The sequence below is a fragment of the Galeopterus variegatus genome, unplaced genomic scaffold, assembly GCF_000696425.1.
Source record: "Galeopterus variegatus unplaced genomic scaffold, G_variegatus-3.0.2 Scaffold92, whole genome shotgun sequence".
In the NCBI taxonomy this organism is placed as follows: domain Eukaryota; kingdom Metazoa; phylum Chordata; class Mammalia; order Dermoptera; family Cynocephalidae; genus Galeopterus; species Galeopterus variegatus.
This window is the reverse complement of record NW_007726203.1, coordinates 135,266-148,343: the sequence shown is the minus strand read 5'-3', so window position 1 is coordinate 148,343 and position 13,078 is coordinate 135,266. Positions and strand designations below refer to the sequence as shown.

At 61.8% G+C, this 13,078-nt stretch overlaps 2 protein-coding genes across 3 annotated transcripts in view; both read left to right on the top strand.

Moving 5' to 3' along the window:
• Positions 1-4,396, top strand: part of CLCN7 (chloride channel, voltage-sensitive 7) — a 27,330-nt gene extending 22,934 nt beyond the window's left edge. For both annotated transcript variants that reach the window (XM_008581374.1, XM_008581366.1), the window contains 8 exons: positions 178-229; positions 478-605; positions 792-877; positions 1,309-1,438; positions 2,031-2,090; positions 2,199-2,375; positions 2,856-2,936; positions 3,222-4,396. In XM_008581374.1, coding sequence (XP_008579596.1) covers positions 178-229; positions 478-605; positions 792-877; positions 1,309-1,438; positions 2,031-2,090; positions 2,199-2,375; positions 2,856-2,936; positions 3,222-3,308 — 801 coding nt within the window. In that variant the 3' untranslated portion in view covers positions 3,309-4,396. The remainder of the gene's footprint in view (positions 1-177; positions 230-477; positions 606-791; positions 878-1,308; positions 1,439-2,030; positions 2,091-2,198; positions 2,376-2,855; positions 2,937-3,221) is intronic.
• CCDC154 (coiled-coil domain containing 154) lies at positions 3,454-13,078 on the top strand. The gene is made up of 20 exons (XM_008581944.1): positions 3,454-3,462; positions 3,635-3,884; positions 5,491-5,592; positions 5,706-5,713; positions 5,883-6,148; positions 6,240-6,429; positions 6,667-6,713; positions 7,034-7,129; positions 7,562-7,685; positions 8,651-8,752; positions 8,838-8,966; positions 9,049-9,173; positions 9,522-9,648; positions 9,737-9,874; positions 11,212-11,331; positions 11,536-11,612; positions 11,959-12,076; positions 12,248-12,334; positions 12,624-12,811; positions 12,930-13,078. Exons 1-20 carry the CDS (start codon positions 3,454-3,456, stop codon positions 13,051-13,053), a joined length of 2,427 nt encoding a protein of 808 aa, XP_008580166.1. The 3' UTR covers positions 13,054-13,078.

Here is a 13,078-nt window from a genome sequence, read left to right as displayed (position 1 = left end):
GAGTGGGGGACAGGGCTGGAGGAGGAAGGATGCAGGCCCTCAGCTAACATGCTCCTGGTGGTCCCCAGCCCAGAGCAGGGGTTTGGTGAAAGCGTTGGAGCTCTCACAGAGCTTCCCTGGGCCAGGGGGTTTTTTTGTTTGTGTGTGTCTGACTTTCCTCCACGTCACTCCTTGCAGATCTGGGCTGACCCCGGCAAGTATGCCCTGATGGGCGCTGCTGCCCAGCTCGGTAGGTCCTGGCTCCTGCCTGGCAGAGGGGTGGGCTCTGTGGGGTCGGGAGGGGGCACCCTTCATGGGCAGGGCCGAGGTGGCCTCACACAGAGCATCAGTCTCCGTTTATGTGAACAGAGTGGGAAGTGTGCCCACAGCAGACCTGGCTGTTGCTGTCCTGTGTGACTGGGGTCTAGAGGTGTGGTGGATGCTGGGTGTGGCACGGGGATGCAGGCATGGTGGCTGGGGCTCATGACCTCCCCACAGGTGGGATTGTGAGGATGACCCTGAGCTTAACGGTCATCATGATGGAGGCCACCAGCAACGTCACCTATGGCTTCCCCATCATGCTGGTGCTCATGACTGCCAAGATCGTGGGTGATGTCTTCATCGAGGTGCAACCTTCCTCTTGCCTTGGGCCCTTGGGAGCGGGCACGGGGCAGGGGGGACCTGGGCGGGCACAGGGCGTGGGGTCACAGTGGTGCAGGTGCACAGCGTGGGGGCCCTGGGGTGCAGGTGCACAGTGTGGGGTCATAGTGGTGTGGGTGCACAGCGTGGGGTCACAGTGGCTGTGCCCGCAGGGCCTGTACGACATGCACATCCAGTTGCAGAGTGTGCCCTTCCTGCACTGGGAGGCCCCAGTCACCTCGCACTCGCTCACTGCCAGGTATGGCCAGCCAGCCAGCCACTCTGCCCCACTCCTGCCTCCCTCGGGGCCTTGTTCCCGCCTTGTTTGGGCAGAAGGACCAGCAGGCATAGGGCTGTCCCACTGGGCTCCCTCCACCTCAGGCTGGCCTGTGACTGGTTATGCAGCATATGTCTGGGGGGTCCAGTGTGAGTAGGAGGAGCCTGGATGCCTGAGTGGGGAGATGCTGCGTGGCATCCAGGCTGTTGTCACGGCCCCATCCATGTCTGGGCCTTCCAGGTCCATGTGGTGCAGGGGGTATGGGGTCCTCAGGCTGCTGGCTCCTTTGTCTCCCGTTTCCTACTCCAGCAGCTCTGCGCCTGTCGGGCATCAGCATTGGTAGAGAAAGTGAGACTTGAGGAAGTGCCTCACCAGTGCTGTGGCCGCGCAACATGTGCGCTCTTTTCTGGCAGGGAGGTGATGAGCACGCCAGTGACCTGTCTGAGGAGGAGGGAGAAGGTTGGCGTCATCGTGGACGTCCTCAGCAGCATGGCGTCCAATCACAACGGCTTTCCTGTGGTGGAGCACACAGACGACACCCAGGTACTTGGCCCTTCCCAGCCCACCGAGGGCCTCTCTACGCTGTGTCTGTTGCAAGGTGGTGGCATGGGGTCACATCGTGTAGGTGACAGGAGTGAAGGAACTCTGCGCTAGGGTGTGTAGTACAGTTCCGTTAGCCTCAGAAGGAGAGGACGTCCCACAACTGTCGAGAACGCAGGGGCTGTGAGAAAGCTGTCCCTGGGGCTGGGTTGGTGGGCTTGTCAGGGGTCTCATGGGCATCACCCACAATCATCAGCTGTGGAGTTGGTGGCTGTGGACTTGTCACGAGGCTTTGGAGGAACATACATTTCTCTCCAGGGCCTGGTCTGCTGGGGCGCATCATACGTTGACATTGGGTGGTTTGAGATGGATTTTCATTGGAGCTTGCATCTCACCCACCTGCACATGCTCTGTGTTGTGCCATCTCATTCTGCTCTGTGCAGTGATGGTGATCCTGCCAAGACATAGGTCCTCTGGGGAATAACAGGATCATACACAAGGCCAGTGCTCCCAGGTGGTCAGTCCAGCTGGAGCAGGGTCTGAGCCAAGCCCCCCAGCAGGTGTTGTCAGGCCTCCAGACACTTCTCTCTTGCAGCCTGCCAGGTTGCAGGGCCTCATTCTGCGCTCCCAGCTCATCGTCCTACTGAAGCACAAGGTGGGTGTGGCAGGTGCGAGGACGTGGCCACCCCAGCCCGTGGGGACAGAGCCTCTGGGGTGCTGGGAGCCGGCCCTGCACAGCATGTGACACAGCCACTCCCTGCAGGTGTTTGTGGAGAGGTCCCACATGGGTCTGGCGCAGCGACGGCTGAGGCTGAAGGACTTTCGTGATGCCTACCCACGCTTCCCCCCGATCCAGTCCATCCACGTGTCCCAGGATGAGCGCGAGTGCACCATGGACCTGTCTGAGTTCATGAACCCCTCCCCCTACACAGTGCCTCAGGTGCCCACTGGTTGCATGTGGCAGGCTTGATAACGAGGGAGGGGGTGGGTCCTCCTGGAATAGGGTGGAGTGGCCACCTTTGGTGACAGGCATAGTGGAGCCATGGCCGTCTGGGGAGAGGCCACGTGACCCGAGTGTGCATTTGGTGGTTGGAGTGCGGGATCATGAGGAAGAGCTGGGAGAAGCTGGCGTTATGCGAGGACTCAGGTTCTGTCCCCTGGGAAGCTGGGTGTTTTGACAGATCTTAGGCTTCAGAGAGTCCAGCTGCAGCAGCAGGGATTGGGGGTATAGGGGATGCAGAGCTAGAGCTGAGGGGCCCAGGCAGGCAGGGCCAGATGGGAGTGGAAAGGAAGAATGGCCAGGGTGCATCTTGACATCCTGTGGTAGGGGGTGTGCCTGGGGGCACCTGTCCTGAGTTTGGGGGCGCACTCTGCTTTTGGTGGGGTCGGACGGGCAAGCTGAGGTCCATGTCCATTGCAGGAGGCGTCTCTCCCTCGCGTGTTCAAGCTGTTCCGGGCTCTAGGCCTGCGGCACTTGGTGGTGGTGGACAACCGCAATCAGGTGAGTGTGGGCACAGCAGAGGGGAGGCTGTGAGGTCTGTGTCCTCGAGGGACCCTGGGGAAGGGGGACTCTGCTGGGCTGGCCCTGCACCTCCTGGACCGCCGGTCTGGTCATGGCGGGCCCTTGTTCCTGGCTCCCTGCAGGGGACGCTGAGGGGCAGGACCCAGCCTGACCCCGCACCCTGGGTCAGTGCTGGCTGCAGCCGTCGCCCTGGCCCTGGGGCAGGGACTTTGCAGAGGAGGCACTGCTGGCCCATGGGGCCCTGAGATGGCTCTGTTCCCACAGGTGGTCGGGCTTGTGACTAGGAAGGACCTTGCCAGGTACCGCCTGGGGAAGGGAGGCTTGGAGGAGCTCTCACTGGCCCAGACGTGAGGCCCCAGCCCTGGTCCTGGCGGCAGCGACACCTGCACCCCCAGCCCCTTTGAACTTCCTCCCGGGGTCCCTGGTCTCGGCCAGAGCTTTGCCCTTGGGCCTTGGCAGGAGCAAATGTTATCCAGATGTGGGGCGGCGTGCAAGCATGACCCTCGTAGTGGGCAGTTGGTTGATACTCAGCACCTCCCCTGGCCTCAGCCCCTTGGACTTCACATTCCCCTCCGCTGCCAGATTCCTTTGACTTTTGGGATCGAGCGTGTGTGCAGCCGCTTCTCCTTGGCTGCTGGTGCGTCTCTGTGTGTGTGTGCTCTGTGTTCTGCCCCCAGGGAGCACCCGCCCTGAAGGCTGCTGTTCACTGCCAGCCTGAGGCTCGCACACTGTGGGAGCTGGCCCAGCCCCCTCAGCCACAGGTGCCGCCTGTGGCCCCGGGACCTGTGCAGCAGCCCCAGCTGAACCCCCATGGCGTGGGTTTGAGGGAGCAGGATAGCTGTGGCGTCTGGAGCAAGCTGCGTCGGGCAGTCTCCTCTGCTCCCAGCTCCACACCTGACTCAGTGTCCCTAGGCCCAGAAGACTGGGGTGACAGGCTCCATGTCTGGATCTCGAGAGCTGAGCATCCAGCCTGGCCCACTGCCGTCACCTTGAGCCTTCTAGAGCTGGGAGTCACTGCACCTGGGTGGATGCTGGATGGGGAGGTGGGGACCCCAGTGTGGCTAGTGATTTCCCTTCTCCTGCCAGTGGCAGCCACAAGGCACAAATGCAGCTGGAGGTGGCCTCCCACTGGCCCCAGAGAACCCCCGGCCAGAGCTGAGAAGCCTCTGCTGCCCCCCGAGGGCCTGTCAGAGCTTCCTACTGGCCGGGTGGGCTGGAGTTGGTGTCCCTCAGTCACTGCAGTGCTCCCCTCCCATGGGACATTTATAAAGGCATGTCTGTTACGGTGATACAGTCCTTCTGTGGTGGGCTAGCAGCTGTAGCCCCTCGATTGTATTCCTTTCCATGAGAGGGGGGCCCCTCTTCATCCCTCCGTAGGGACACAAGGGATCTGAGCGTGTTGGAGTCTGAATGTTAGAAATAAAGGAATCCAACCCAGACATTAGTACCGGTTTCCTTGTTCCCATCAAGCCTGGGGCTTGGGGGGCCCTGGGAGTTGGGGTGCCAAGCGTGGTGGTGAGAATGGGCACCCAGGAATCGGGCCTTCGTGTAAATGACAGTGGCCCTGGCCCCAAGGAGCATGGTAGCCACCCATGGGTCCTGCAGGAGAGGAGGCCCCGAGGGCACCCGTGAAGCTGCAGACTGCGGGCCAGCAGGAGTGGCCAGCCACCCTCACTCCTGCACTCCCCTGTGCTGGGTCACTCTGCCTGTCCCCCGGCCTGGGTGCCGGGACCCTCGGCCTGAGTGAGGCTGTGGGAGTGTCTAAGCTGCAAGCCGAGAGGAAATGAGACGCAGAACAGGAGCACCGGGCCTCAAGGGCTTGGTGCCAGAGAAGCGAGTGCAGCATTGCTGACAGCTGTCACATGTGGGCTGCATGTTGAAATGACAATGTTCTGGGTACCTCAGGTTAAATGAAGTGGACTGCTGGAATTCTCTGCCTGCCTCTTTCCTGTTGTGACACGGCTGTTGCAGAAGCCGAGGGCACAGGCAGCCCGCGCCTGGGCCGGTGCCCTCTTGCTCTTGATAGGGCTGCTTCAGCCGCGTCCTCTCTGTCCTTGCGGTCGCTGCCCTCCCTGGGGTGGGGTACTGGTGGGGTTCAGTCTGTCCCCCGCACTCAGCCTCCCTGCTCCGGTTCTCTGGCCGCGGGGCCCGGGACTCCTTCTGGGTACCCTCCTCTCCTGTCCAGGCCTGGCCAGGGGTCTCTTGGCCCCAGCCACAGGCCAGCAGCCACCACTCCCACTGCCTGGCAGGAAGAAGCCCCGTTTCTGTATGGACGCTCCTGGCACCCTCAGGTCCTTGTAGAAAAGAGCAGTTGGGAGGCCTTGCAGGAGGAGGAAAGCTGAGGAACAGGAAGTTCCACCGGCAGTTGGGCCATGAAGTCACAAGGTTCTGCTGAGGGAAGATTCCAGAACAGCCCACTGCCCAGCCACACCCGCCTCCCTCGGGATTCTCTGGGAAGGAGGCGAGATGTGAGGCGGGAGCTCACTGTTTACGCCTGCCCACTCCCGAGTGCCGACTTCCCTCTTCCCTCCAGCCAACCCCCAACCGCCCTGGCCTGGGGTTCAGCTCCGGGTAGCCACAGGGGCCTGGGCCCAGGCCGAAGCTGCAGGGGGCGCTGCTGGTGAAGCCATGTCAGGTGGGCCAGATGGCGGGCCCAGAGTTGGGAGGAGCCAGAACTGGGGTAGGGCCTGCTCCCACGGTGGGCCACAGGGTGGCTCTGCCCCCTGACCCCTGTAGCTCTCTCTGCAGCAGACCATGTGGGGGCACTGTCCTGTTTTTGCTGCCCAGTGCTGTGTGTCCTCAAGCAGGGCCTTGGACCTCTCTGAGCCAAGCCCCTAACTGGGCCAGGATGTGTGACACAGGCTCAGGGCAGTCAGCGCAGGGTGGTCACTGAAATAATTTGGGTCCTTCTTATCATAAACCCAGTGGGAGCCACTGCCCACAAAGGGCAAGCCCCCATGGTACCTCCTTGCAGAGTTGGCTGAGAGCAGCCCCTCATCTGGGGAGTCGCCCCCTTCCCAGCCAAGCACTGTCACCCTGGAGGACCTGGGGCTCGTCCTGGTGGAAGGCCTGGCCAGCCCTGAGCCCCTGAGTATGGAGATCTTGGAAAAGTATGAGTCCAGCCCCTTGGCATCCACCACTTCCGTCCCTGAGCAGGACACCTCCAAGTGCTGGAAGCAGCTGGAGCAGTGGTGAGCCCCATGAGCGTGGGGAGCAGGCAGACCGCACACCAGCCTCCATGGTGGGCACAGTTCAACTGAGCCATGCTCTTGCCCTGGCCAGGGTGGCTGACCTGCAGGCCGAGGTGGCATACCTTAGGGGGCATAAGGAGCGCTGCGAGCACGCCACACTGAGCCTACTGCGGGAGCTGCTGCAGCTACAGGCCCGCGTGCAGCTGCAGGACTCAGAGCTGAAGCAGCTGCAGCAGGCGTCACAGCTGGCAGCCCAGGCCCCCGAGAAGGAAGCACCAGAGGTGAGCCAGCGGAACGGGCAGGCCACAGCAGCACTGCCCCACAGGCCAAGCTCCCCCTTTCTTGGGTGTTGGTGGCAGCTGCCTCCTGGACCCTGAGCCCACTCAGCCCTGGCTGCCCAGGCCCAGAGCCAGGGAACCCCCTGTACCCCAGCTCCTCTGGCCCCACCTGTGTCTGTGCTGCATCGACGTGGAGGGCAATGGCAGATCCAGGGCCAGCCCCACCCTTCCTCCTTGCAGATCCCAAGCTCTCAGAACCAGAATCAGATGCAGGCCCTGGACAAAAGGTATCCCTCATACCTGTGGGCATAGGCCTTAGTGGGAGGAAAAGGGGCTCAGGCTTCCAGAAGGCAGTGGCTGGAGCAGGGACCAGCTGGGCACCAGCCATGGGTTTTCATTTCCCCCAATTAGTTGTCCTGCTCAGGTAAGCAGCACACACACACAGTTCAACTCGGAAAGGCCCCTGTTTGATCGTGCCTTGATGACCTGCAGAAGCCTGAGAAAGGGGGGGGGGGTTGACTGCGGGGGCCTCTTGACTGGCCCTCCAGCCCCCAGAGGCTGCCCAGCATGCTCTGGGCCTGGGCAGAGGAAGCTCCTTGTGTGTTAGGCTGGTGGAGGTCCGGGAGGCCTTGGCCCACATCCGGAGGAAGCAGGTGCTGCAGGACTCTGAGCGGAAAGGCGCCGAGCAGGAGGTGGATCTCAGGTGGGTCTGCCCACCTCCCTTCAGGAGCTGGCTCGGACCACCATGTGTGGTTAGCTGGGGGTCACTGGCACAGCCAAGGCAGGGTCCCACCTGCACTGTGTCCCCAGCACTACCCACAGGGCATCCTCTGCCCTTAGTGCCAGGCTGCTAGTTGCGGGGGCCTCAGACCCACTGTGGACCCTCTGTGGGGGAAACAGACTCGAGCCTGGGCCCTTGCCCCTCCCCTCTCCCGGTGCCCAGCTCCCACGGTCTTGTGCTGGGAACTCCAAGGTCTGCTTCCCCAGCAGGGTAGTAAACTGCTGCTTCTCCTGCCTAGGCCCCCCATATGCAGGCCCTAGCCCGAGAGTGTCCAGTGTCCCCTCCACCTCCCTGTGACTTCTCAGCCAGGCCCTCCAGCCAGCTGGGCAGGCGTGACCAGGCCAATGTCCCCAGGCTGGCCAAGCTGAGCAGTTTGTTGAGGCAAGAGGAGCAGGGCCGGGAGGCAGCCTGTGGCGCCCTGCAGAAGAGCCAGGAGGACACCAGCCAGAGGGTGGACTGCGAGGTGGCCAGGATGCAGGTGCCTGCCCAGGAGGCTGGGGTGGGGGGATGGGCCACCACACATCTCTGCAAGACCACTCTTCAGCTCTGTAAATAGAGACCAGGGCTGCAGCAGGCCCCACGTGGGGCAGGGCAGGGACCACAGCTGACTGAGCACCTGCCAGCTGCTGTCCATGTAGCTCCGCTGCCCAGGGGGCACTGTCCCCTCTCCCTGGCCTTTGGGATGTTAGTGTATTGGTTCCATCGACAGGGCGGAGACATTAGGCCGAGGATTCCTGACATGCCAAGCGTAGGGCAAGCTGCCTCTGTCTGGTTTTGTAAATAAGTATCAGCACACAGCCGTGGACTTTTGCTTACATATTGTCTATGGCTACCTTTGGGGCTACAACCGCAGAATCGAGAGGCTGTGGCAGAGCCCCCGCAATCCCTAAATGCTATTGTTTGCTGACCCCGCTCTAGCGCACCCTCCTTGGGGGCAGGGAGCCCAGCAGGGGTTCAGGCAGAGTAAGTGCTTCCTGGAGGCCATTGCTCCATGTGCCATAGGTCTCCTGGCCCCGGGCAGGGCTGCGTGCTGGGGCTGCCACAGAAGAGCGCTGTGGTGTTTGAGGAGGGAGAGGCCTGGTGCTGGGCCCCCCTGCTCTTGGGTATGTGAGACAGAGGGCGAGAGATCGCTGTATCTTGCCTCCCCACTCCCACACCTGCAGAGCCTTGGTGTAGCAAGAAAGTCAGCCCTGCCCTGCTCTCCTGGGCAGCGGTGCTCCTGCTGGGGGTATCCACATGCCGGCACCTGCTCCCTGCTGGAAGATCCAGCTTTCTCTGGTTTTAGACCCTCCGGGACCCACGCACCTGGTCTGCCTTGCCTTCCCAGCTGTGCTGGGCTTGGGGGCAGCTGGGGGTGTATGACCCCGGCCCACTCTGATGGAACCAGTAGGGCCGGGCACAACACTCTGTGGAGGCTGCATGCTGACCATGTGCCCCTCCCAGTCCCAGGTGACCAAGCTTGGTGAGGAGATGAGCCTCCGCTTCCTCAAGAGGGAAGCCAAGTTATGTGGTTTCCTGCAGAAGAGCTTCCTGGCCATCGAGAAGGTGGGGCCTGCACGCCCGGGCCTGCCCCCCCGTGCCCCCTCCCAGATGGACGCAGACTCATGGCGCGCTGGGTGGGTCTCCCCAGAGGATGAAAGCCTCAGAGGGCATGCGGCTGAAGGCGGAGAGCAGCCTGCGGGAGGAGCTGGAGGGCCGGTGGCAGCAGCTGTGGGAGCTGAGCGAGGAGCGCGTGCGAGTCCTGCGGGGACAGCGCGAGGTGGGACCGTGCGGGACCAGGTGCTGGGTGGGGGTGTGCGCCGTGGATGCCAGGGGTCTCAGGGCCACCTCTTCCACTGCAGCAGGAGGAGGGCCACCTCCTAGAGCAGTGCCGGGTCCTGGACGCGGCCGTGGTCCAGCTGACCAAGTTCGTGAGGCAGAACCAGGCGACACTGAATCGTGTCCTGCTGGCCGAGCAGAAGGCCCGGTGGGTGTCCCTGGGGCCGTGGGTGGGGCTTCCAGAGCTGTCGGGCCAAGTGGAGCACCCCATGCCCCTGATCCTGACCATGTTGGCTAAGCTCAGCAGGAGAATGGCAGGGGCACAGCAGGAAGCCAGGCAGAATAGCAGCCCCTCTAGTGGGGGCTCCTGTCTGTCCCACAGCCTGTCTCTTACTGGGGGACTCAGCTGTGGCTACAGGGGACATAGCCTGTCTTGGTGGCACTGTGACAACATCCGTCCTCTGATTTCCGGGGTCTCCTGGATGGTTCTGGAGTGTGGCACTGAAGGGTGGGCCAGCCTCTGCTGAGGGATGATCTCAGTGGCACCAACTCCTAGGGATGCCAAGGGGCGCCTGGAGGAGAGCCAGGCTGGGGAGTTGGCCTCCTACATGCAGGAGAACCTGGAAGCCGTGCAGCTGGCAGGCGAGCTGGCCCAGCAGGAGACAAACAATGCGCTGGAGCTGGTGAGAGGCAGGCAGTTCCCCAGCAGGGCCCCCGTGTGCATAGGCACAAGCACTCAGCCGTGCCTCTCTGCGTCCTTTGTCCCTACAGCTCCAAGAGAAGAGCCAGGCTCTGGAGGTGTCAGTAGCTGAGCTGGTCCGGCAGGTGAAGGACCTGAGCGACCATTTCCTGGCCCTGAGCTGGAGGCTAGAACTGCAGCAGCAGACGCTGGGCCTGAGGCTGTCTGAGGTGAGCACCAGGCAGCTGCGTCCGGAGACAGGGTCCAGCCACCCTCTGGCACCTCAGCCCACTCCATCACCCCCGAGGTTAGAGGCCTGACCAGCACCCTGAGCCTCCTGCCCCACCCAGCAACTGTCCACAAGGCCCAGGTGACCTGAGCCCTGGTGTCTACTGAGCCAGGCAGGCCACCCCAGCACCAGCTGCCGAGGCCTGAGGGCCTGAAGCTGCTGCCCACGGCCTCCAGAGTCCCCAAGGCCTGACCATGCAGGGCTCCATGCAGGGGTAGGTGAGGCTTCTCCACCCCGTGTTCTTTCTCTTTTGTAACAACTTTATTGAGCTGTAATTCACATACTGTACAACACCCTTTTCGTTTTTGTTTTATTTTGATGGCTGGACCTTGGTGTTATCAGCACCATGCTCCAACCAACTGAGCTAAATGGCAGCCCCTAATGCACCCTTTTAAAGTGTGAAATTCAATGGTTTTTAGTGCATTTTCGGGGTTGCTCAGCAACCCCAAAAAGAATTTTTTAGAACTTTGTAATCATCCCCAAAAGAGTCCTCGTTCCATTAGCAGTTGCTCCTCATTCCCTTCCCCCGCCCCAGACAACTACTGATCCGATCTCTGTCCCTATGAGTTTGTCTGTTCTGCACATTTCATGCAAATGAATCATAAGCTTGTGACTTTTTGTGTCTGGTTTTCTCACTCAGTGTAACGTTTCCGTGTTCATCCATGCTGTAGCGGGGGCCAATGCTCAGTTCTCTTTATGGCTGGGTGACACTCCATTGTGTGGATGGGACGCATTCTGTTTCCCTGTTCCTCTGCTGATGGGCGTGTGGGTTGTTTCCCCCTTCTGGCTATCCTGAATAACACTGCCATGAACTTGAGTGTCACCCTTTGGTTCTGGGGCTCGATTCCAACCTGGCCTGCCCTGCTGCCCCTCTGGGACCATGTGTGGTCACAATAGCCCCCGACCCCAGTCTCTGTCCCTCTCTCCTGCAAGGTGGTCAGGCCATCCGTTCTCTGTCCCTACTGACTCTTGGGGGGCAGCAGAGGCTGGCATGGGGGACGTGTGGGCTTCTTCTTAGGTATATGGCTCTGCTCAGCTGGTGACCCTACCTGGAAGGGCCCTAGAGCTGTCCTGGCTTGTCGGACGCATGTCCCCCAAGCATGCCTGACCAAGCGTGCTGGCTGCATGCAGGTCTTTGCACCAGTGAGCTACGTGGGGGCCACCTGACTTCTGGGAGCTCTTCTGCCCACCTCCTGGGGCCTGCTGTGCTCTGGCTGCAGGAGGCCTGTCCATCTTCCCTCTCTGAGCTCCGGCCCTCACTGGGTGTCTGTACCTCAGGCGAAGACTGAATGGGAAGGAGCAGAGAGGAAGTCCCTGGAGGATATGTCCCAGTGGCAGAAGGAGGTTGCCGCACACCTGCGGGAGGTAGAGGAGAAGGTGGATGGCCTCCCCCAGCAGGTGCGAGCAAGCCTGGGCGCAGGCCTCAGTCAGCCTCAAGAAATTTAGACCTGGGCAGCAGCATGGGACCCCTCCCTCCCCCTCCCTGTGCCTGCCCTTGGCTTGGGGCAGAGGCCTGGACTGGCATGGGGCTCTATCAAGCTGGCTGTGCTTTAGGCTGCTCCCCTGGGATGCCACACACCCTCTCCCCACTCCATGTTCCAGATAGAAGGTATCTCTGACAAGTGCATCCTCCACCAGAGAGACTTGGACCTGAAGATCTCTGCAGAAGGCAAGGCCAGGTGAGGCCTGGCCTCCTGGGCCCTGGGAGAGGGGCAGGAACTCTGCTGACCACCACCCTAGGGCTCCCCCCAATCCCCTGGTGCCCACAGCAGCCCTGTCCCCTCCCCAGTCTGGCAGTAGTCTCACCTCTCTGCTGCATCTGCACGGATTCTCCAGCCCCTCCCTCTGTCACCACGGGGGACGCTCACAGTCCCCTCTGGACGGTGGCAAGGCTGAGCCCCCCCTTGAGCTCCCTTGGCCCTGCAGCCGCTAGAGGAGTCCTGCCTGCCCCTAGCCCCAGTGCCCTGTCTCCCAGCCCTGCCCCATGCGCCCTCCACAGCTGCCCTCGGCCTCCACTGCCCACAGAGAGTTTGCGGTCAGGGCCGTGCAGCAGGAGCTGGCGACCCTGCTGTTGTCTGTTCAGCTGCTCAAGGAGGACAGCCCCGGGCGGAAGATCGCTGAGATACAGGGCAAGCTGGCCACAGTACGCTTCGGGCCCTGGGGAAGCCGGCATGCCCAACCACACCTGGAGGAGGGGAGGTCACATGGTTCAGGTGGGGCAGCTGTGCCACGGGACCCTGGCAGGCCCTCTGCCCCCAGGGACAGCTGGACACTAGCATACTCTGTCGATGCCCACAATTGGGGACGTGTTTAGTTTCAGAGTCAAATAATAAAGTTGGAAAACAGCATCCAGGCCAACAAGACCATCCAGAACCTCAAGTTTAATACAGAAACCAAACTGGTGAGCCGGGCCCTGAGCAGGGCCTCCCAGGTCAGTGATGGGACAGGCCCCGACCTCCCTGACCCTAGAGTTGAGGTCTCCCAAGCCTCACAGCAGGCCCAGCAGCGTCTGTCTGTTTGCAAGTCTGGTGCAGAGCGGTGTCTCTGGAAGATAAGCCTTCTGGCTCCTGGCCCGCCCAGCGGGAGATAAGCCCATTTGCCTCCCCCTGAGGTTTGACCCCATGTTCCTGTGCTTGTCCTGTCTGCCCCTGGGCTCCCAGGTAACACCCAGCACTCTTGCATCCTCACAGCGCATGGAGGAGATTGCAGCCCTGCGGGAGAGCATGATGCGCATGTGCGGCAAGGATGGCCCCTGGGTGCGCACCTGGAGCAGCAGGAGGGCACTCACATCCCTAGTGAGGCAGCGGCTCTTTGTCAAGGACACGGCCCCTGGCAGGGTGGTCCCCATGAACTTCTGGGGCCTGTACCAGGCCGTGAGGTGGGCAGCAGGGAGCCTGTGCAGGCCTCAGGGCTGGGGTTGGGACTAGGGGAGCAGTGGACTGGCCACGGGGAGGTGGGTGGAGCAGGATGGGGCTGTGAACTGTGTCCCTGGGCAGGTGGCTACAGTGGAAGACGGTCCTCATGAACCTGGTGGCCCAGCGGAGACCAGGAGCCATCTCAAAGTCCTGTGTCTGGAAGCCTACACCCCAGTGCACATCTCTTCCCCTTCCCCAGAAATAAACGTGCGAGCTCTTGTGCTGTCAGA

What these genes read in the sequence shown, in the direction of transcription:
- CCDC154 (XM_008581944.1), top strand. An exon ending in TGGATGGCCTCCCCCAGCAG is followed by an intron (nt 11,332 to 11,535) that starts GTGCGAGCAAGC and finishes TCCATGTTCCAG; the next exon opens with ATAGAAGGTATCTCTGACAA. An exon ending in GGCCTGTACCAGGCCGTGAG is followed by an intron (nt 12,812 to 12,929) that starts GTGGGCAGCAGG and finishes GTCCCTGGGCAG; the next exon opens with GTGGCTACAGTGGAAGACGG.